The 24,578-nt window shown below is 33.6% G+C and overlaps 2 protein-coding genes across 7 annotated transcripts; one reads left to right on the forward strand and one right to left on the reverse strand.

The window, feature by feature from the left end:
- Positions 1-331: 331 nt before the first annotated feature.
- On the forward strand, positions 332-5,408 carry DJ1C (Class I glutamine amidotransferase-like superfamily protein). 3 transcript variants are annotated; one of them, XM_012211473.4, is made up of 8 exons: positions 332-655; positions 777-977; positions 1,544-1,693; positions 1,786-1,965; positions 3,250-3,327; positions 3,694-3,894; positions 4,436-4,573; positions 4,645-5,408. In XM_012211473.4, exons 1-8 carry the CDS (start codon positions 401-403, stop codon positions 4,855-4,857), a joined length of 1,416 nt encoding a protein of 471 aa, XP_012066863.1. In that variant the 5' UTR covers positions 332-400; the 3' UTR covers positions 4,858-5,408. The 3 variants fall into 3 exon arrangements, with proteins under 3 accessions (XP_012066863.1, XP_037492754.1, XP_012066864.3); XM_012211474.4 differs by having other exon boundaries at positions 333-649; XM_037636826.2 differs by lacking the exon at positions 3,694-3,894.
- A 260-nt stretch (positions 5,409-5,668) lies between these two features.
- LOC105629827 (ABSCISIC ACID-INSENSITIVE 5-like protein 6) lies at positions 5,669-10,832 on the reverse strand. 4 transcript variants are annotated; one of them, XM_089722439.1, is made up of 5 exons: positions 10,673-10,832; positions 7,934-9,288; positions 6,649-6,720; positions 6,530-6,559; positions 5,669-6,099 (listed from the first exon to the last, which is right to left on the reverse strand). In XM_089722439.1, exons 2-5 carry the CDS (start codon positions 9,185-9,187, stop codon positions 6,025-6,027), a joined length of 1,431 nt encoding a protein of 476 aa, XP_089578565.1. In that variant the 5' UTR covers positions 9,188-9,288; positions 10,673-10,832; the 3' UTR covers positions 5,669-6,024. The 4 variants fall into 4 exon arrangements, with proteins under 4 accessions (XP_089578565.1, XP_089578566.1, XP_089578564.1 ...); XM_089722440.1 differs by lacking the exon at positions 10,673-10,832 and adding an exon at positions 10,313-10,621; XM_089722438.1 differs by lacking the exon at positions 10,673-10,832 and having other exon boundaries at positions 7,934-10,291.
- Between the last annotated feature and the right edge of the window lie 13,746 nt (positions 10,833-24,578).

Consider the following 24,578-nt stretch of genomic DNA (forward strand, 5'->3'; position numbering starts at 1 on the left):
TTGTAACTTTCTATGAATTTCTCATTAATCACTCAACCATAGAACTTCGATTGCCAAGAAATTCTTCGATTCTTGCGAAGGTAGGAGATTATTTTTCTTTAATGTTTTTTTTAAATTAGTATTAAATTAAAAATAATATAAATTATTTATTCAATAATTTATTATAATTTAAATAAATTTAATAATTTTTTTAAATTCACGAAAGAGAGACAGTAATCATTAATCAATATCAGTAATTATTCAAACAATTTATTAACCCTGTTGCGATGGGCTGAATTACTGCCAGTGTTTGGATAAGATTGATGACGTTACTTATATGTACGCGCGCCTACATGGGGTAGAGTCTACCATTTTATTTGAGCGAAGCTCCATTAGGAAAAGCTTCTGCTCTGATTCATCAATGGAGTCTATGTGCTATCTTCTTTCGCCGCCACCCTCAAAGCTTTCTTTTATCAAGCCCACTTCTTTAATGATTGTGTCAGCAACTTCACTCTCGTCTTTGTCATTCTCGTCCATGGCCTCTCCTCCAAAGCGAAAAACACTCACTTCAAGACCGATGTCTTCAAAACCAACTAAAACTCCGTCTCCTACAATACCCACGACTACTAATCTAGATACAGATACCTCAGCTTTTTTCCCGCCCAAGAAGGTGAAGGTCTCTTTTTCCTTAAAACCTATAAACACATTCTTTAAACTGCTGTAATTTGAAATTTTGAGCATGTTTTTTCAAAAAAATTTTGATGATTCTTGATTTTGTGGTTTTTGTGGATTGGCAGGTATTGCTTCCAATTGGGTTTGGCACAGAAGAAATGGAGGCAGTTATTTTGGCTGATGTTCTACGACGAGCTGGTGCAGAGGTGATTGTTGCATCTGTGGAGCCACAGCTTGAGATTGAAGCTGCTGGTGGCATTAGACTGGTGGCTGATACCAATATCTCCAATTGTTCTAACGAAGTTTTCGATCTTGTGGCTTTGCCGGTTAGTGGCTTTTAACTTTCAGACTTTCACTTGTATTTTAGCATTTTGAAGTTTAATTTAGTAATAATTTGTAGCAATTGGCTGTAGCAATTAAAAAGCATTGAGAAAGTAATGAGAAGTTGAAATATCTACTTGTTTGTGTGAGGGAGAGAGGAGTTTCTGTCCCTCTCCTAGTTGTTTTAAATATCTGCCGCTACATAGCAGCATATGAACACTATCACAATGGTCAGTCACTGTGATACACTTGCACAGTTGATATTGAATTTTTTTTTTCTAAACAAATTAAAATTAGCACTGTTTGGCCATTGTTATTGAAATTTTTCTAAACAAATTCAAATTTGTGCCAATTGATCATTACAATTGGCTACAGTACATTAACACATCTACAATTCACTAACATGTCTATACCATGTCCAATGACTGTGATTTAAGACCAGGATGGTTCTACTCTTACCTAATATTTTCTCAGTGTGAGAATTTTATTTTAAGGTAGTGTTAATAAGTGTTACAGAGAAGTCAGTAATAGTTTCTTTTGTTTGTTGGACTTACCATTTTAACAAAGGCAGGGAGGAATGCCTGGTTCAGCAAGATTAAGAGATTGCGAGGTTCTAAGGCAAATCACAAGTAGACAAGCGGAGGAAAAGAGGTTATATGGAGCTATTTGTGCTGCTCCGGCTGTCACACTCCTTCCATGGGGTCTTCTAAGAAGAAGACAGGTGGCTTCTTGAATTGCTTTTAATTGAACTTTAGTGAATACATGTGACTCTAGTTTTGTTGACTAATTTTACTGTAGCATGTGATGTAAAAGACGACATGTCATCCTGCATTCATGGACAAACTTCCAACCTTCTGGGCTGTTAAATCAAATATTCAAGTTTCCGGACAGCTTACTACAAGTCGTGGTCCTGGAACTTCTTTTGAGTTTGCTCTATCTTTAGCTGAGCAGCTATTTGGGGAGTCTGTTGCCAATGAGGTTGGAGAATTAATGGTAAGGTCAATTTTTATTTTGTTAACTTGGTTTTATTTGTCAAGCATACCCCTTGCCAATTTAGCTTCAATATTTGAGTAGATTTTGGTGGAACTTCTTTAAGATTTGAAATTGAAGTCCACCTGCGGTCACTGTGTTTAAGCTGTCTATGATGTGTTGCAAGCTCAAATGCTTGTGACTAGAAGCTGGTTTAAGCAACTAATGATCCTTGTCATTCTAGACTTAATACATGATATGGTAGCTACACTTCCATTCACGAGCTATAATATTTCTTGAAAAGGAGTGGAAGTTACCTTATATTGTCGCAATAAAAGCATGAGCATGGTGGTGAAATGATTTCACTGACTTGAACGACAAGCTGTGCTCATAACTTTGGAACATTGTGAGATTGGATTGAAGACATGAACTTGATCACCTTAACAACGACCTCATGGCTTCTATTCTATTGCCCATTAAGGACTCAATACCTTAAAACCCAACCTATCTATATTGTCCGAATTAAAAAAAAAAAAAGGCAACCTAGTGTACGTAGCACTTTCTATGTGTGGATTCTGGGATGGTTGATGTACGTAGCCTTCTCCTACCTTTATAGAGAGGTTGTTTTCATGGCTCGGACCCTTAGACCTTGAGGTCACAAGTGGAATAATTTTATCGTTACACCAAAGCCACCTTCTTTATATTATCTGAGTTATTGCTGAAATTATACACTTGTCTTAATTAAGGGTTATAACTTATATGCAACAAGCTGTAATTATATATTATGATGGTATTTGGCAAAACTGGAAATCAAATGTAAAATTTAATAATTAAATTTTAAGCATTGAATAAATATGTATTCAACTGTATTATAGTTAAAAAGCATAATAACGTATTGTATTCAGTGTAAATTTAAATTAAAAATACTTATTTTATACTTTTAACCGATATGTAGATAATGTAATCAAACAAATTTAAAAATATTAATTGCTGTAATTTTAAGTGTTGCCAGGTTTTATCAAACACCATCTATGTTTGAGATGGTTCTTCAAATGCTTGGCATCTTTGTACATTGTTTGTTCAATCAGATGTGATAATGCACATCATTATGGTATCCTAGATTCCTGTCATTATCTAGATTCTTTCTAAAACTTGTAATATTTAAAGCCAATCATGGCCGTGGGAGATAAGGAACTTGTACACTACGGTTTTTGTTTATTTACTAGTCATATGTCAACTCACCTTGTCTTTTTCCTACTTATTTAGTTTCTACCATAAGCTTTGAGCTGATACTCTTCTACTTGTTAGCTGATGCATACTGCTGATGATATGCGTAGAAAGGATGAGTTTAATGAAGTTGATTGGTCGGTTGACCACAAACCCCGTGTAAGTTCTCACACCATTTTCTGTTTATAACCAGATTAAATTTGATAATTTCATTTGCTAAAGGACTCCTGGTTGTTGGTCTATTGAATTGGCACAACATGTTCCTTATATATAGAGAGTGGTGAACTCTCTAATATGTTTGAGCCTTGTTCGGTTTAATCATTTTTGTTATATAGGTTTCTAAATGAGTGCCTGTTGCAACCTCCACTATTCTATTACTTGTTCATATTACTTAAGTGTGTCTAGTTTTGGCAGGTATAGGTATTGTTTGCATTAATTGACTGTCTATGAACTCTAGGCTCTATATCATTGTTGTTGACTGTCTATGAACTCTAGTTTTTATATCATTGTTCCAACGTCACATAGGTTCTCGTGGCTGTTGCAAATGGTTCTGAAGAGATTGAAATAGTAACTATTGTGGATATTTTACGGCGAGCAAAGGTGGATGTTGTGGTTGCTTCAATTGAAAAGTCAGTGCAAATTTTGGCATCTCAAGGCACAAAAATAATTGCTGACAAGTTAATTGGTGACGCTGCTGAGTCCATATATGATTTAATACTTCTTCCGGTGCGAAACCAAATATCTCTATACAATTAATTATCTTTGCAGTATTTTCTTATAGAAGTATAGGAATGTAAAAACATTTGAATTCCCAATTTGACATTCATATGTGCCTTTGGTCCAGTATATAAAACTTTAGCGAAATTTCTATATGTAAGGAGGGCTTCCATACATTGGTTTGGCTACATGTATATGAAATTTTATTGAGTCCTGATTTTCAGTCCTTGCATGATTTAGGATGAGATGAGACTGAGGACAGAATTGTTATATGAAATTTTTCAACAATTTTAATCAATTGAACAAAATAAAAATAAAAGGCTTAATTGCTTATATAAGAGAGGTATAAAGGCAATTATATAGGCCAGTTAAAGACTTAAATGTAAAGTGAAAGGGTTCAAATTCTGTTTTAATTTTTTCAGCCTTAATAATTTAATTGTCTTTTAGTAAATAAAATACTTTAAGCTCTATTTTGTCCATTATCTTTCATTTCCCTCTCAGTATCCTTGAGGTTTTTTTTTTTTTTTTTTTTTTTCTTCTGAACTTTCAGGGAGAAATTGCTGGGGCTCAGCGATTACACAAATCAAAGGTTCTTAAGAAGCTACTCAAAGAACAAGACGCAGCTGGAAGAATATATGGAGCGGTTTGCTCTTCCCCTGCAGTTCTACATAATCAGGGTTTATTGAAGGTAATTTGGAGACAATCTTATATCTTCCTAGCATAAACTTGCATGTAATCAAGTTTCCACTTGTTGTGTAGGATAAGAAAGCCACTGCACATCCTTCTGTTGAGAATCAGCTAAGTAACAATGTAATAAATGACGCCAAAGTAGTTATTGATGGTAAAGTGATCACTAGCAAGGGGCATGCTACAGTAACAGATTTTGCAATGGCTATAGTGAGCAAGCTTTTTGGCCATGCAAGGGCGAGGAGTGTAGCTGAGGGCCTTGTTTTTGACTATCCTAGGACTTAGATGTGTTGAATAAGAGTGGAAGTGAGGAAGTCAATGAAGATGCCCCGATCCATGAAGGAGAGCCACTTATCCCAGAGTCTCAGACTCTAATCAGCTAATGGAGAATACAAACTTTCCAGAGCTATTTGGTCAAGGGTTATTCATGGGAGTCAAAGTGTGATGTCCAGTTTTGGAGTCTTGTTCGAATCCTAATACTGAATTTGAAGAAGATGGTGTTTGGGTTTCTGCGAAGTTTAGTGCAATTTGCACCAGTTTTAATCAGGAGATAGGGTTCTTGTTTGTGAACTGATTCTAACATGTCCAGATACACAGAAATAGCAATCAGCAATTCGCTTCCGGCTTTGGCTCATAATTTATTGCCAACTGGTACAGAATTCAGAATGTTCAGTATATTTCATTATGCAGGTTTGTAGTGCAGCCCTTTTTTTTTTTTTTTTTTTCTAATCCACATGTTAGTTTGTGGTATTAGCAAAATTGATCCTTAAGTTTCCCTTTGTAATAACATTCAAACTTTCTTGGTATAATTAAAGATATCTAAGCTTTGCACTTAACTTATCTCTATTTGAGCAACTCATCATCAAAATATCTCTATTTAGAAGAACCTTTTATACAAATATAGGCCTGAGCAAGCATAGCATGATTATTGCAAAAGGATAGAACTCTGGCAAAAAAATTATTAGTTCTTATTCAACATCTCCAAAATAAATACTCTCATTGCAGCTTAAACCGTCCTAATGATCACTAAATATTTGTATTAGATTTATCATAGTTACCACACAAAATAATATACAAAGCCTATCAGCTATACCAATTAGTTAAAAATAAATATGTTCATAATAATTGTTAGAAACTAACCAAGTTATTAGGCTGACAGTGTAAATCTTGTAGCATAGATTTTGTTTCACTATCCTACATACGCTTTATGAACAAATGACAAGCCAATACACATCACAATAAAAAGAAAGTTAAAATCTACAGTATAAAACTAATTTCAAGTCATAATTTACAAAATCAAGCCTCTATTTCCTATAGATACAGCTACCTATCCTGCAAGGTATAAAATGCAGGTCAAAGTTGCACCTTTCAATCCATACGACGCCACACAAATCGCCAACATGCATATTCAAGCCCTGTCACTATCTATAATCACTAATCAGTATGTCAACTCTACCAAGGGCCTGTCAATGTCCTCCGCAAGCATTGCCTTTTCGATCCCCATTGCCGATTCATCGACTCTAAGAACTGTAAAACAGACAAAAGTGATCAGCCCCTTTACTGTCAAAATTTATCATTTTAGGCTGTGTTTGGTAAGCTGTAATGGTAATTTCATTTTTTTGTTATGTAATCACCATTACATTGTATTACGTCTTATTAGAGTTGAGACAATCTATTTCAAAGACTATTATTAGAATCTGATTTGATGGTTTGTTTATTTTAGAAGTGAGTCTATTAATGCACTTCAAAAAAGGTGGAGGGATCAATTTGAAGATCGTTATCAACTCATTTTCTAAACTGCCTTCTGGATTCTCATTTGGTCAACCTACCTAAATGACTTCACTGACCCTCATCAAAGGTAAGGATTAGAATTAGATAGCTCTGTTTCATTATTCTAGAACTGCATGGTTTCTGCATATAAAATATAAGGCAATGGTGCTACTAAAGAGGCACATACCTGATTTTTCTGCATTTCCATAATTTCTTCCTGCAAAAAGCCACAACCAAAAGGTGGTCAAGAAAGGTTTTCCATTACAGCCTGTTTACACAAGATTTCTTCTTAGCGAAAGAGCGTACCTGCTTTCTCTGCAATTCCTGATTCATTTCTTTAAGTTTTGCAACTTCTGCTTCTAGTTCCAGTGTGTAGGCCTGTAATAGACCCCAGGGATGAATTAGAACTGAAGTATCAAGCAAGTTTGAGGTTGAAAATTATTGATCAGTTTTGGCCTCAACAGGACCATAAGTTACTAGCCAATGAAATCCAGTCAATGGAAAACTTTTTCCAGGCCCAACAGAGGCAAAAATAGGACTACTGTGATTTATCATTTATCTTACATAGATCATGCACATTGCATTGCATCAGAAGCATCTTCGAACGAGGCAACATATAGCAAGACAACTAGCAGAACTTCATAAATAATTTTTGCATTTCTGTTGACACCATCAACTGAAGGCTATTTATCCATTCACCAGAAGTGAATAAAATGGGTCAAACAGTACAGTTTCATAAGTTCTCCGCTATATCTCCAGCATGCCATGCTGCACTGTGATTGCACTAAAGATCCTTCACTAGGCTATTAAAATTGCTCGCTTGAAATTTACAACTCATTGCAGAAGCGTTACTGCTTCCATAATAACAATGCTAGCATGATTACCATCAGGGTATCTCATCTCAGATTACTACTGATCCTTGGAAAACAATATTACAACAGTAGGCAGTAGCTTGTGGAGGCAATTTTGGAAATGCACCATACAATTGTGGCATTTAATGACAGATAAATATAGTATTACTGACAAGCAGAATACAACATAATTACAGTTTGATTTGCGTCCCAATAATTTCCAAATGTTTCTTCCAATATGAAATGTCAACCTTTCTTCAGAAGACTTTGACGTACTAACGACTAACACCTCACTTGTGCAGTTAAGTAGAACAATAACTTGGCTGCAATACGGGATGAAAAGAGAACCAACACAATGTCATACTAAATCAAACTGCATACTGTTGGAATTGCTTGACATGTTGATGTAATAATTCTATATTAGCCTAGATTGAATAACATAACTATCTCAAGTAGAGCTCTCCTCCAACTTATGCATTTGCATCTTAAAGTGAAGTTGAAAAGGAAATCAAGAGGTTTATGAATGAAATCTAGGCTTGGAAGTACAAAGTACTAGCATCTAGATATCAATTACATTTCTGATTGCAACCAAAAACAGAGCCCCTAAAATTGCAACCAAGAAAACGATAGCACCCAAGAATTAGTCTTCTAAATACCAAAAGCAAGGGATGATAAAAGAGTTGAGATACACCATTCAGAAAGTAACGAATGTGTAATAATAGTTCATTCACTAAACTTACCTGCTTGCGAGCCCGTGACCTTGCGGCTGACTCTCTATTTTTAATCATTCTCCGGTGCCTTCTCTCAATTACTTTGTCCAAAGCAGCACTTGCTTTTCTTCCCCGTCCAAATGTGTTTGGAACTGGTGATAGTGAAGAAGGCGTATCTGCGTTACCTTTTGTGATCATATCTGGTGATATGTGGTTTGCAGGAGATCCTGTTGCAACCGGAACACCTGCAGTTCCTAAACCAACCATTCTCATTCCACCACCATGAACTAAATTATTCTTTATATTTGTATCTGCAATACCAGCAACTGAACTCCTGATTCCTGGACTAGCAAGCTGCGCACCATTTGCTAAACGTACATCCGCAAATGCTAAATTTGTTGGTTTGGGGAAGAGAGGCTGCTGCTGCTGCTGCTGCTGCTGGGACTGGTTCTGATGCAGCTGCTGCTGCTGGGGCTGGTTCTGATGCAGCTGCTGCTGCTGGGGCTGGTTCTGATGCAGCTGCTGCTGCTGGGGCTGGTTCTGATGCAGCTGCTGCTGCTGCTGAACTAGTGGTTGAGAGGATCTGATCCCGCCTACATTTAAAGCTAAATTAGAAGGCTGACTACCAACTAAGTTATTATTTTCAACTATCCCAGTGCCCATAAGCCCACTATTGTGATTTGCCTGCTGGAACGCAAGAGCTAAACTGGCATTGTTATTGCTATTATTATTTAGTCGTGATAATTCATCAAAGAATCCACCATTATTTGACCTTCCAATTAGCTGAGTATCCTCCCTTACAACTCCTGCTCTGGCCAAGAACTCCTCCAAAGTCATTTCTCCTAAAGTCTGTTGCCTTTGAGGCAAATTTGATCCCATGTTGTTGTTGTTGTTGTTGCCGCTGCTATCTTTTGCGCTATCACTGCTTTCTTTAATCAAGTCTCTCCAAACCTCATCAACAGTCTTTTGACTTAGTGTTCTTGGCAAAGTCAAAGATCCTTGTCTTTGCAAATTCCCACCAGGAAAACTTCCTTCCCCAACACCAACAGTATTTGTCATTGCTTGTGTCTCTTCTGCAGTCCATATGTTTTTCAATAGCTCATCCATATTCATTGATCCTAGATCCTTACCCAGTCCTCCACCCCAGCTGTTTTGGAACTCATCAAAGGTCAATGAGTATATTGAAGACTGGCGAACCAATGGAGAATTCCCCAATGCCTTTGCACCACTTACTTCTCCAGCAGGGACATTACCATAGTTCTTGAAGTTCAAATGAGAACCCATTCTTAGAAATAGCAGCAGCAGCTGACCCTATCAAGCTGGCTTGTACAATTTTTCAAATTTAAGTAAATCAATATGAAATCTCACTCCTTCCAGCTTGTTTCCTTCAGGTTAAGATCACAAAATTCATCAAATCAAGTAGAGTAACTGAAAAGAAAACTAGCAATTTTACATTTTCAGTATAAAATTCCTAAGATGTAAAAATCAAGTTCTAAATTCCAAGAATAACAACCATGAACAAAAAATGATAAAGCTACATTATTGGAAGATTGACTTGGAATGGTGGACTTAGCTGATGCAGCTTTACAAAACAAATATAAGGAATAAAGCATGAAGTGATACACCATTTCCAAGAATATAAGAAACACATGCCAAGCAATATCTTCTGAACAAGTATAATAAAGATTAAAGTTTCACATGGTATCCCATTTACAAAAAAAAAAAAAAAAAAAAAAAAAAAAAAAACACGCATTGAGATATTGCTTTAAAGCGTTAATTCTGAAACCAAGAATACCAAAGTTCAAATTAAAAAAAAAAAAAAAAAATAAAGTTTACATATTAGTAATTCAGGATCTTTTTAATCAGTAAGATCAATTTCCAAGAATTTGTTAAAAACAAGCTAAACTCTAGCTTGAAAGAATTAAAACTATAACTTGACTTTCAAATAATAATACTCAAAATAATTTGTTATAGAAAAGGGGGAAAAAAAGAGCTAAAGCTACTTGAAGAGTTAAAGAAGCGGATAATTAAAAACAAAATATCTAAAGATTTAAAGAAAAGATATAAAAATGAAAAAGAAAATATCCTTTTTCCAAGAGTCTGGAATGGTGCAAAGTACAAGAACTGGAAGTTCAATCTCAGGTACTATGATTTTTCCCAGAATCAAGCAAACAGGCCACATAAGAGCCATTGAATCGATTCAGATCAAGTTAAATCTCAGGTATTGTGATCCTCACAATTCCAGATCCAAAAAGATGAACTAATTTTTTTTATAAAAAAATTAAAATTAATAAATGAACAAGAAAAAATTATCAAAGATGTCCTCTCAAAAATAAAAATCCGAAAGGAACCCATCTTCCAAATCATAAAAACAACTGAAAAACCAAACAAAAATCACAAGGATCAAACCTCAAAATCCATTTCTGCAACTGGGTTTTAACTTCTATTACCGGCTAAACCACACAAAAAAAATATATTTAAAAAATAAAAAAAAATCCGCCATTCAAGTTCAAGTACAATACTTTTTCCAATAACAAAAGAAATCTATCATTACTATATCAGTAGCAGAAAAATTTAGGAAAAATAAAAAAAACATAGAATTCTGGGGAAACCAGTACAAAAACAGGAAAATAATAGGAAAAAAAAAATACTATTATTATTATTATTATTATTATTATTTATTGATATTAAAAGAAAAGAAAATAAAACAGTACACTTAGACAGTACAAAACCACAAGCAGAGAGAAGGAAATGAATATTTTTACTTACCTTTAATATTTTTTCTCTTTTCTTAAAAAAAAAAAAAAAGAAAATATTTTTTTTAAAAAAAAATGCGGCGTGGAAATTTGGGAGCGACTACAAGGAGTGTCGTTTCTCTGGGCTTCGTTGGTGGAGGCGACAAGTGTCTATTGCCGCCTCGACACGAGTCGCCATTTAAGGACCTCAGCTTTTGAGCTTTTTTATATTTTTTTATTTCTATTATTTTAACCTTAGCCACGCTGATCACGCAACGTGGACCAATAGAAGAGAGTTGAAAGTTTGATGTGACGTTCAGCCAATGGAATTGCGAAAGGTGGGTTGATCTCTCCCGTTCGATTCCGCTTTCCGACACGAGTGAGTGGATGGTGATAGATTTGGAGTTTGGTTGTTTTTATTGGTGAGGAATAGTGGCTATGGGAGATGGGATTCAGTGTGGTGCTGCATAGTTGATTGTTTGAATATTTGCCGTTGAGAGTAACAGATTTTCTATGTTGCAGATGGATAGGATATCGGTTAATCCTAGCGCAAGTACGATAGGCTCTTATCATTACGACTCTATCCCATTTTGTTTGGCGAATACATTAATTAGTCATTAATACTTAGGTCCATTGCGTAAATAAAAAATTTGGTGGCCCCCTTAACCTTTAGTTTATTTTATTGAACATTTTATTTTTTAAAATTATATCAATTAAATATTTTAATTTATAAAAATTATTTTATTGAATATAAATTTTTAAAATTAAATACTTATTAGATAATTGAAAAATGTAAAAATTATTGTTTCAAATATTATATTAACTATACATTAAATAAATATCAAGGGATATAATATTATTAGCGCAGCAAAGAATACAATATTAATAAAATTTGTAATTTTAGGAGCATAATAGATCACTTGCAAAATTTGGAGCGCCACAATTTTTTCTGCAAATTATAACGATATATTTATGCATTTGGTCTTAAAACTTAAGTTCATTAAACTATTGAAGGACTAATTTATTTACAGGAAACTACTAAAGTTTTTTTTTCTAAAAATTTTGTCAAAAAATTAAAAAATAAAGTTTCGTATTCAAATCTATTAGGTTCAATTTAAAGAACTGAAAAATAGTTTCAAATTTGTATAAAATTTAAGTAAGATTTGCAAAATAACTCTATATTAAAAAATTATTATAAATTTTAAGTTGTTTCCACAATTTTTATTTATAATAAAAGTCATGTTTTTCAATTTTTGATTTAAAAAAAATAACTTTTTATAATTATAATAACTATAATTTTTTTTTAAAAAAGTATTTTTATTGAAAAATAAAAAAGATATTTAAACATAAAAAATATATGTATAATTATATCATTTACCTTTAAAAAAAATTATAAAATGATAAAATTGATATGATTATTATAAATAAATCAATAATAAATATTTAAAAATTAAAATAAAAAATTTTAAATTTCTTTTATACTATTTATTTCTTTTAATTATTAATAATATTTTTTAAGTTTTTAAATGAAATATGATTATTATTATTATTTAGTGAACATATTTTTTATTTTTTAAGAAAATTGTTTTCTTAGAAAATAGGAAATAAAAAATAAAAAATTATTTATTGTAAGTAAATGCACCCTTGGGTTTTTATAAATAATTTTTCATTTTCACCATAGAGTGAGGCACTAAATAGTAATTCAATAATAAAAGTAAGAGATTTAAATAATTAAATGTGAATGATTAAGCACTTAAATATTACACGGTGACACATTTAACTTTTGAATAAATGGATGAAATATCTACATTTGAAGGTTTTAGAATAGTGTAATTCACTAAATTATTCAATGATATCAAGGTTTGACTTATTATTTCAATACACATTTCATTTGATTTTTCAAACGTTGAATTATTATTTAATTTCAAAATTTTGACTTAATTAACTATTTAGTCTTTCAACTTTTGATAAATATATTGTTTAATCTTATATCATAATCTCATTAAAATAATTAAATTTTTTATCTTAACAATTACGCAATGAATAAGACTAAGATACACTTCAATTGCTCATTACATTATTGAAAGTGGGAAAAGTAATATTTTCTTCCTCCCTCTCCACTCTTGTATTTCTCGTCCATTTGTTTCTTTTTTTTTTTTTTTTTCTCTTCTCTTATGAATAAGGATTTTTTTTTTTTTTTGGTAGTTCATTATTCGGATATTTTAATATTTTTGCATTCATTGATTTATTGGTCTTGTACTGTCTTTTCATTCTTGTAATGGTCTTTTTTTTTTTTTTTTCATCTTCCTTTGAAATTCACTAAATAAAATTGGGAATCTAAAGTTCTAATCAAACTTTTTTTAGATTTTGTTAGCTTATAGAAATGAGATTTCTTTGAATGTATTACTATATATATGTAAGTAGTTTTGTTATGGCTTTTGGTTCTAATTGGGCTAGTTATAAATGTATATTGTTGATTAAATGTTTTTTTTTGAGTGCACCACAAAAATGGACTATATCTATGTATATACATAATTTTTTTTTTAGAGTATTAGAGAGAGAAATTTGAACCTGAATCTATTTTCAGGTCGTATGTGCACCTATCACTAAATAATGCCTTGGTGTGCATGTATATCATATGTTAGCTCTAAGAATTTTCTTATTGGAATTAAGCATTTGAGGGAGTTGTTGTATACTCTTGAGTAAAATTCATTTCTTGAAAGTGAGGATTGGGTTGGGTAGAACCCGAGGCTTAACAAGAGGATATAAGTTATAATCCTTTTATGAGAGAATATTGTGGTTATGGGTTGTGATTTTTACTTGGAATTAAAATTGCATTTTAATCTTGAGTCTAAAAAGGTTCATTGTATTTGTAAAAATTAATAGTTAGTGAAAGATTTCAAATAGCACTTTGAAAAGTGCAGCCAGATACAATATTTGCTAAACTACTTGTGGGCTCTCGCCTAAAAAACGACTCTGCACTGTGTCTAAGGCCTAAAGATCCAAGGAAAAATGGAATGAATCAAGACCCACTCAGAGAATAGCAGTCGCCATCTAGATGAACCTAGGACAATTGCCACGCAATGATTTGATTTCTTGCAGAGAGTCCAACCATTTAACCAGAGTTTGGATAAAAGTTAGGTGTGGACTTGGAAAGGTATCAAACACCCAAGCCACCTGGTTATGGCGTCGGCCTACTTTATTTGTTTATCGAAGTAAGATTTGATTTTAATTTTTAAGTGATTACTATAAACAATCCTTTTGAAAATATTTTAATTTTGAAAATCAAAAAATTGTTTTTCATATTGACATGGCATAATCATAAACATAAAAATAAATTAAACATCCATAATCAATAGTTGGACATAAAAAGAAAGGAGGGATGAGAAAAATTACATCCCCAAATAAAAAAAAGAAAACTACAACTAATTATTTACATCTCCTTTAAAAAATCTTACAACTAATTAATTTACATTTCCGATAAATAATAAATAAATAATTTAATCATAAAATCCTAATGATTCATCTAACGAATATATATAAATGATCACCAAATTAAACATAATTATAAAGTTAAAACAAAAACAATAATAATGTAGATAATAATGAAAATACACAACTAATACAAACTATATTAAACTATTATAAATCAACTAAAAGACTATTTTTAAAATCAAATAAAATTATATAATTAATTAAAATAATAAAATTTAATTTGGATGGTCATAATCAAAATGAATAAATAAATGTATTATAAAAAATAAAGAAAGAGAAAATTAAACCATAAAGACCATAAAAAACATTAATTGCTATGCTTCCCCTGAACAACTAGTGCATAAGGGGTCTGCTACTGGTATGTAAATACTTAATAATAGGTGCATAAGGTTCTCACATACCAGTTTATAACTGATATGAACATAATGAGTTTTCAATATTTTTGTTGACAAAAATTACTCAAATAAGCTACAAAAATTCAGATTCCTTATTTATACTAATACCGAATTGATTATAAACATCTCAAATTCAATTTTAAATCAAGAAATTAGATTTAAATGATCATTTTCCATAAAAGAATTAGATTAAACAAAGAAATCAATTAACTCTATCAAAACTAGTAAGAAAATAAAAATACTTTTGGTTTAGAGTAGATAAGGCACTAAGTTTATATCTTTAAGTTCGATCATTATTTCTGAGTTTGAAAACTTTTTAAATCTAAACACATACGAGTTGTATTCTCTTATTCTTATAAATCAAAGCATATAAACCATAAATATAAATAATAAGATGATTTGATGCTCTCAGTTTGTGATGTTATTCATACCTTTTAGTTGATTCTCAAATTGATTCTTGTTGGTTGATTGTCCAAGACTCAACCACTCCTTCAGATCAAGGATTTTTAGCCCTAATCTCTCATCCTATTTTGTTTCCTTTTTTTGTTGTCTTTTCTTTTTCTTTTTTAACATTCACGCTCTGCCCCTCTAATTATTCACGCTTACTCCTTATATTTTGTTGTGATTTTTCTCTTTTAGCGTTGATTCCCCCTTATCTATCCTTTCTCCTAGTTTTTAGCCTTCCAAATGATAAGACTCTCCACTTTTAACTCCTTGTGACTCCTCTTCTCTCCTCAATCCTTATCTCTTCCTTTTTTTCTCTGAAGTTCCTCGTGGTTTCACAGATATTGATGTTTGTTCTTTATGTGGCCTAACAAGGGAGATTTTGAAGCATGCTTTTTGAGATTTCTCTTGTGCTCAGGAGATTTGGATTGCGTTATTATCACCCTCATCTTTGGCTTTATTTCAGAATATGCCAGTGAAAAGATTGGTTACTAAATGCTGGAAGGTTGGATTTTGCTAATTTTCTACTCCTCTCACCTTTTTCACTTTTTTCTATTGTTTATGGTGGATATGCAAGTGGCGTAACGATTTCATTTTTGAGGGAAGTATATGTCATTGTTGCCTAAATTGACTTTCTTGGAAAACTCTTTTACAATTAATAATGCAGCCTGTAACATCCCTTCCCGGTCCACCCATTAACCCGAATGAACCGAGCCGAGACGCTACAATCTGGTTGAACCTATGTCTTATCATGCTGATATCATCCTACATGCTAAATATGAATACAAAACACTCCCAATTAAACTCCAAACTTCCAACATCTCCAAATAATCATCATAACACAATAACACTTTATATATTTTCATAACTGTATCAATCCTCAATAGCATTTAATATCCAGCAATTAATTGCATTCATTATATATATCAAGTCTTCATGAACTAATCATACCAACTATGTTAAAATATTTAATATTCACTCATTTCATCAGTAGTATTCTTATCTCCAAATACTGACGCCAAAATAATTACATGCTTCAATTATATTTCCAAGTACATAAGCTCTAAAGAAAAATGTAATAATTATACATGTCATAATTCTTAATTATACAACTCTCAATCTACTATGACCAAATTAGTCACTTCTGCTGTGATAGTACTCTTCAAGTCTTCAAGTAGCAACCATGATCTTCAACCTACGAGTGATAAAAATCGACGAGCTGAGTATAAAACTCAGAGGTGTTCATAATTCACATACTTAACAAAGTGCGATGGCAACTTACTTAAAAAAATACACATTTCATAAAATCATTGATAATCTTAGAATCATTAAATTTCAACATAAATGTACTTTTATAGTGAAGAATAAACTTCTAATTCATAACATAAATAATTGAGTTCTAATTATCTCATAACTCCTTTACATGAACCTTTAATCACACATATCATGATACTATCATGATCTTACCTGCTGTTCATTATGCTGTATGAATGAAATCAATAAATATGTACGAACACATAACAATATATTTTCATTGTCTTACTTGCTGTTCATTATGCTGTATGACTTATGCACTTTTTAGTCACATCATATAAGTTATGATTAATAAAATCTCATAACTGTATGGCTCCATAAGAACTAAATAAATAAAATAGTAAGCACACATAACATTATGGTTGTATGATCGTACCTGATGTTCCTTATGCTGTATCAATTCTGCAACTTTTATTACAACTCAGTTAATATCGCAACGAATATAGAAACAAGTAAGCACATACATATGTATAAATAAACATGTAATCACATATGGAATGTAAGCACACATATCATGAAACTTTCATTATCGTACTTGCTGCTCATTATACTGTATGATTATGCAATTTGTAGTCAATATAACTGTATAGCTCTATAAGGTTATAGTGAAACCAAGGAGATAAGAAGAACTGTATGAAACTGGATGAATACTGTATGACTGGGCTGCTATGGCCATTATATAATCATATTCACTCAACAGCCCGTAGCCGGAGTACCAAACTGTATAGGGCGCAGATCTGCTATCCTATGTCGCGACATAGCCTTATCTAAGTGGTTTCTACCTAACCTCAATGGAGCATATTATTGGTATGTCAATATATAAAACAAAAGCATATTAACTGCTTCATAATTTCATAAACCATATTGCTTACCTGTATGTTGATAGCCTCGCCAAGCGGGCAACTTGTGTCATGTTAGTTTCACATTATTTGCATACTTGCATTTTGTGTTTATACATGTGTTCATGTTGTCTTTTTGTTTTAAAATGATTGGAGGCATACAAGTTGAGCAAATGAATACAATTACATAGAAAAAGAGGTCCAAAAGAGCATCAAAACACAAGTCGCGAGCGCGCCATGCAAAGTCGCGAGCGCGAGAAGCACATATGAGGGTCAGTGAGTTTACAGGTGAGATTTGCGAGCGCGAGAAGCACCCTCGTGAGTTAGAGAGGTCACAGGCACAATTCGCGAGCGCGCCATGCAATGGGCGGGCGCGAGTCGTGTTTTCCAGCCTGCACAGTGTGTACTATTTTAGTCGTATCTCTCAATTTATAACTCCAATTTGGGTGATTCAAAAACCCATTGAAAGCTAACACATAGAGGACAAAATAAATCTTCTATGCCACTTCCTAATTCCATCATTAAATAGGGTCAAAATCATGGTGAAGTTACCGGTTACTTTTCTAGCAAAACCTGTTTCAGCATGAACTCAATATCTACTTCATTTATTCATTTCATCTCATGCTTTTTCACCATTTTCAGTCTTCTTACTCAAGATTAAGCAACATATCTTATCATTATCAACACACCACACAAGTGCTCATGCAAGGAAATTAGTTAAACTCAAAGAGAGAGCAAACCTTCACTTAACAAGCTTGGAATCTTCTTCTTCGCTTCCTTTTACCTTTGAGCTCACTTCACCTATAAATAAGAATTCTTATGAATACTCTAAAAATATCACCAAAGGATTCAATTATGAAATTCAAGAAGGTTTACTTACTTGGATAGAATAGAAGTTGAAGTTAAGGCTTAACTACCATTAAAATCTTCACTACCATTAAAATTAATGGAGAAAGGAAGGTGGAAGAGGAAAGTAGATGAAGAAGATGAAGATAAAGATGAAGAAGAGAAAATGAAATGGAAGTCTCGGGTACATCTCCAAAATATCAATGATTTTTATGTGAAAATTATCAAATGGTACCTCAAGTGTCAATATGTTACAACTTAATACCTAAGCTTTATCTTTTAGTGCAAGCAAGTCCTAATCCTTATACTTTAATCTTTTTGCTTCCTTCAAGTAGGTCCACTTCTTTTCCTTATTTCAGTTACATCCCATTCTACCCCACTCTGGACTCTAATGGCTCGAACTGGGTTTTGGGTCAGCCTGACTCGACTCTAAGCAACGACTCGATTCAGTAGGATGTCACAACTTACTATTTCAGACATAGAAAAATGGGAAGTTACACAGCCTGGGTGAATTCTACTAATCTAGATTCATTTCATTTTAATTATATTGTTCCTATTGCTTGAAACTCTCCGAAGGTTGGTTGGGTGAAACTAAATGCTGATGGGGCCTGTAACGGGAATCCATTATAGAGGTAATGATGAAATTATTCAGGATCACCTCAGATAGTGGCTATCAAGTTTCACAATTCGTCTTAGACGATGTGCTTGTATGGTAGTAGAGTTGTCTACCTTGTTTCAGGGTCTCTATCCGGCGTGGAACTTGGGCTATAGGGAGGTGTTAGTGGATCTAGACTCACAAGCTAGTCTGTAGCTGATTTCTTCTAAAGTCAATCAAGTGAAACATTCAAGTCTTTTTTTGCTTGATAAAGGAATTCTTAGGACGTAGTTGGCAAGTTAAAATGGATCATTGCTATCGGGCCAACAGAGTTGTTGATGACCTAGCTAATATAGTTGTAGATGATGACTTGGGTCTGCATGTTTATGATTTCCTCCTAGTTTGATTGCTGTTCTTAGAGAAGATTGGTAGGGGATTTCTTTGCCATGAGTTATTCATGCTTTTGCTAGTTAGTTCTTTTTTGGGCTATCTCCCTCTTTGTATCGAAAAAACAAATATGGTATACTGAATATAGTAAGAACATAAAAGAATTCAATTCGATAAAATAAAAAATTATATTGTATATTAGATATGATAAGAATATTAGAATTCAATTTATTGTTAATATTTAGTTTGAAGAAGTAATTTAAAAATTTTAATTTATAAATAAAAAATTTTGATAAAAATAATTATGTTTATTGGACAAAAAATAAAATAAAAGGTTATTTCAAAAATATTAATATAAGGAGCCTAAGCTTAATTAATAAATATTGATTTTTTTAAGAACTATAATTTATTAATAATAATAATATCAAGTATTACAAATGCTCAATTAGATCGTGTAAACATACTATCATAATTGATAAAGAGTTTTTGTTGGTTTTTTGACAGATCAAAAGAAGTTCTATATTCTTTTTAAATAATAAACTAAAATTAAAAGAGAAAATATTGAATTTTTCTGCTTGAAGATGACTTTGATAACAAATATAAATCTTTATAATGAAAAAAATCAAGAAAACTTGATTGAACTTTTCTGCATTTTTTCTGATTTCTATTAACGCATATATATAGGATACAATGTGTATCTCTAGTAAGTATACATAGAAACAAAATCCTTGCACAAGTGGGATTGATATATAAAGATCCCTTAATGAATGGGATAAGAATTGACTGATTTAAAATTTGAAAAACAAAGCTGTCATCTTTCCTTAATATGCTCCCGTAAATGGATGGGAGATACAACCAGCAGTTTGAATTTTAAGAGGAGGAATGGTTCCTTGGAAAAGGGCTTGGTTAAGACATCTACGACCTAGTCAGTAGTAAAAATGCAAGTTATAACGAGGTGTTTCTAGTGAACCTAATCGCGGGCAAAATGAAAGTCGAGTTTCAAATGTTTGGAAAGAGAGTGGAAAACTGATTGGCTGTAAATATGTGGTAGCAACATTATCACACTAGATTTTCAGGATTATAGTAAGAAATTGACTAAGTTCGCAAAAAAGACACTTAAGCCAATAAACCTCAGATGCGGTTGAGACTAAGGCACAATATTTAGAGTTAGCACTAGACCTGGCCATTGTTCTATGCTTCTTTGAACACTAGGAGATCAAATTAGAACCATGAAACACAACATAAGCTAAAGTGCTTTTCCCATCGGCTTTGTCACTGCCCCAATCCACATCAGAAAAAGCTATAAGATTATTTGAATACGAAGAACGGAGAACCAGGCCATAATCAGTTGTCCCTTTGAAATAGTAAAATATCTATTTTACCGCTTGCCAATGATTAACAGAATAAGTGTGCATGAATTGAGCTGCTTTATTAACGGCCATAGTAATATCGGCCGAGTAAGTGCCAAATATTGAAGGCCCCCTACAACTTGGCAAAACAGAGTTAGATCTTCAAAGTGGTGAGAAGAGTCAGTTACCAAGAAGGTTTGCAGTAAGGACAATGTTGAAACAACAGTAGCCTCATGAATATTAACACAGTGTAAAAGATCCCAAATGTATTTGGATTGACAAAGTAGAAGGCCAATTGAAATCCAAGCAACTTCAAGATCAAGAAAGTATGTGAGAGGGCCTAAATCCTTAATAGTGATCTCATTCCCAAGCTGTTGAATTAATGCGTGAAGTATAGTAGATGTAGAACCTGTCAATAAGCAACATGAGCACCATTGTGATAGATAAAGAGAGAGTTGTAAGCCTTAGATCCTTTAAAGCTTAAAAGTTGTAAAGCTTGGGCAAGATAAAAATATCACGTCCCACAGTGCCTACTGCACACCAACCAAAATATTAATAGAATACTAATTGAATTTGATTAATTTGCTCCTAGGGCCTAGATTCTTAACATATAGTAGTTATTTGTCTTTTAATTGATTTAAACTACAAAATAACTTCTCTGGATCTTTTATACTTAGATTGTTTTTTCAAGAATTGGTGCATATGACATATGAGTTACCGCCACTATGCATCAATAGCATTAATGAAGGAACATGCTACACTACCATGCTCCATTAATCGAAGATACACATCCACAAATCAAGATCTAAATTTTCCAACCAAATAAAATAAAATATCATACATTTATTTAGTACTAAATCCTTATAAAGAATGGACCAAAATCCTCATAAAAGAAGGGACAAAAAAAAAAAATTCAAATATGAAAATAAAGTAACAAAAAAAATAAAGAAAAAAAAATATTTGTTAGAGGAAAGCAAATCTAAGTTTATTAAAAGTGAATAATAGATCAAAAGTGAAAAAAAATAAATCTATGCTATTACCGCTGATTAAAAGCAGCAACCCCAAACTAAATAAGAGGAGATTTTCAGTTGAATGTAATTAATAAATTTTTTTTGACATGAAAAGAGGAAATATTATTGATTAGCTAGCTTCATGAAGTACAATTTCCTCAATACAAACAAGAACCAAGTTCCATAGCTGAAAGTTAGCATAATTAGGAGCCTCATGCTAAGACATGAGCCAACTCATTGGCTTGCCTTCGAATCCAAGAAATAGAAATGCTATCTAGTTGGTGCAACAAAGTTTTAGCATCAGTCACAAGCCTCGACCAATCTGAGATGTCTTCTGCGTGGCCATTAATGGCATTACACACAAGCTGTGAACCAGTTTCAAACTGAACATGGTGCTAGCCTTCCCGATGTAACCATCTTAAAGCTTCTTTGACTGCTAGTAACTCAGCCATAGCTGGAGAGAAAGAACCTTGAATCACACCTGAGCTTGCAAAAACAAATTGCCCAGCAGCATCGCAGAAAACAATAGCAAAGGACATGTAATCCACACCACCAAGAACATTAGCATCAATATTAGCCTTCAAGAACCCTGCTGGGGGCGGGACCCAACAACTCACGGTTGTGTGAATCACTTGTGGGGCACTATTAGGAGGCACGACAACCTATGCTTTCTGCCAATCACACAAAAAACAAACAACAAAAGAAATCGTGGAATAGGGAGAGTAAGGCTTTGAGTTCCAAACAAAAGCATTTTGAGTTGAACAAAGATTCCATAAAAGGCAACAGAAGGTCTTTAAAGCATGTTGTCCCAAACCCAACTAAGCCACAAAGAAATCATAGACGTTACTGAACTTGTGTCCTACAAACTGGATACTACTCAATCCCCAACACAACGTCACCCTCTTGAAGTACAGCAAAGAGTGAAGAGCAATTTTCGGCTGGGAATATAAAGGATAGGAGATCGAGACATTGACCCCTCTTTCCTGCAAATGAGAGTTGAAAGGAATAATGTTCTTGCAGGCTCGCCAAATGAATATTGCAACCTTCAAAGGCAAAGAAAGAGACCAAAGCCTCTTCCAAGGGGAGATAGCTGCAACAAGAGAAACATGAAGATATCATTGCAAGAAAAGAAAATAGTCTGACCTCACAGTATAAAAGTCCAATGCCATATTTGCCTATCTTCATACTGAAACAGGGAAAGAGGAATAGACAGAACACGAGAAGCTTCATCCAACAATAATAGACCCCTAACCAATAAATCATTCCACGTATTGCTACTAGAATCAATTAAATCTGAAACTGTCACCTCCTCAAAACCATGCACCACAGGAGATTGGAGGAAAAAAGACTCTTTAGAAGGAACCCATGGATCCTTCCAAATATTAATACTTCCTCCAGAATCCACCTGCCATCAGACTCCCAATTTCAAGACCTTTAAAGACCGCATAAGGCCACTCCAAATAAAACTTGCGTTTCTACCTAAGGAAGCAGCCAACAAATCCTTAGAGGGAAAATATCTTGCTTTGAGGACAGAATAAAGGAGAGTGTTTTGAGCAGTTAGTAGACGCCAAACTTGTTTTGCAATAAGGGCCATATTAAAACAGTGCAAATGATGAAATCCCAAACCTCTGTCATCTTTGCTGGCACACATCCTCTCCCAGGCTAACAAATGAATAGTTTATGATCCATCCAGCTTGACACCCCACCAATGAATTCATCAGTTTTTGCAACTCATCACATAGGGAAACAAGTAAAAGGAAAACAGACATACAATATGCAAAAATAGATTGAGCAACCGATTTGATCAGCATCGCTTTACCCCCTTTAGATAAAAATTTCTACTGCCAGCAAAAGATGCCGGCCTATGCGCATCTTATCATGCAAGAAGTAAAACACAGGTTTTTTGTTTCTCCCCACCAAAGAGGGCAAACCAAGGTAACAATCATGATCTAAAGGGCAAGACACCAATAAAATGCTAAAAATGTAGGAAATAACCTCAGTAGAGACATTGGAGCCAAAGAAAATACCCAATTTTTGCAAGTTGATTGACTGTCTGAAAGCCAACTCATAGGTGTGCAAAATCTCTCGGACCTGCAGAGCCTCCCGCTCTGTAGAATGAAAGAAGAAAAAGCTATTATCAGCAAAGAAAAAGTGAGTGATGCTAGGAGCAGATCTCCGAATCTGACAGTAATGGAAAGAGCCATCCAACTTAGCCTTTCGAAAAAGAGCAGATAAACCTTCAGAGCACAGAATAAATATGTATGGGGACAATGAGCAACCCTGTCGAAGCCCACACAAAGGAATAATAGGGCCGACCTCTGCTCCATTAATTGCCACATTATACTTGACAGAAAAGCCACAGAGTAAAATCATATCAACCCAACAGGCACTAAACCCCATCCAAAGCATAATCTCCTTCAAATACTGCCAGTCCACCCATCATAGGCCTTGGAGATATCAACCTTAAGAGTAGTTAAACCATAAGAACCCTCGTACGACTTTTCATATAATGAATAAGCTCAAATGCCACCATAACATTGTTAGTTATTGAACGTCCCGACACAAAAGCAGATTGAGAGGCTGATACTACTTTATCCAAAATTTGCTTTAATCTGTTAGGAAGGACTTTAGCAATGATTTAATAAAGAATATTGCAAAGGAAAATTGGCTTGAAATCTCTAATCAAAGACGGACTAGCAATTTTTGGAATTAAAGTATAACTGTATCATTAAAAGAATCCAAAAACTGATATGCAGCTAACTAGCTCTAGCAAGATCGCCCCACATCGGAACTTCTAAGAGGCTGGAAGAAATAGAGATTAAACCCGTCCGGGCCTAGCGCCTTGTCAGGGAGCATTTGGAAAATAACACGTTTAAATTCTTAATTAGAAAAAGGCGATAGCAAGAAGTCATCATCTTTTGCCGCAACTCGTAAATCCTAAGCATCCAGAACTGGCTGAGTTTCGACTGAAGAAGCACCAAATAAATCAACAAAATAATCCTTCGGCATGCCTTGAATCATAATCAGATCGTCCACCCAAAGCCCTTGAGCATCCCTAACTCTGTGAATCCTTTGTGTCGTCTTCTACCAGAGTATAAAGCATGAAAATATCGAGTATTTATGTCTCCATGAACCAATTAGTGAACTTTTGACCGTTGCTTCCAAAAGAGTTCTTCCTGAGCCAGTACACAACATAACTTTGATCCTGCGACATCATAAGCAGCATCATCAAAACTGTTAGGCGAGCGTCGCAACTCATCCATCTT

Source organism: Jatropha curcas, chromosome 6, assembly GCF_041381405.1.
Source record: "Jatropha curcas cultivar XTBG-Jc1 chromosome 6, XTBG_Jcur_1.0, whole genome shotgun sequence".
Classification (NCBI taxonomy): domain Eukaryota; kingdom Viridiplantae; phylum Streptophyta; class Magnoliopsida; order Malpighiales; family Euphorbiaceae; genus Jatropha; species Jatropha curcas.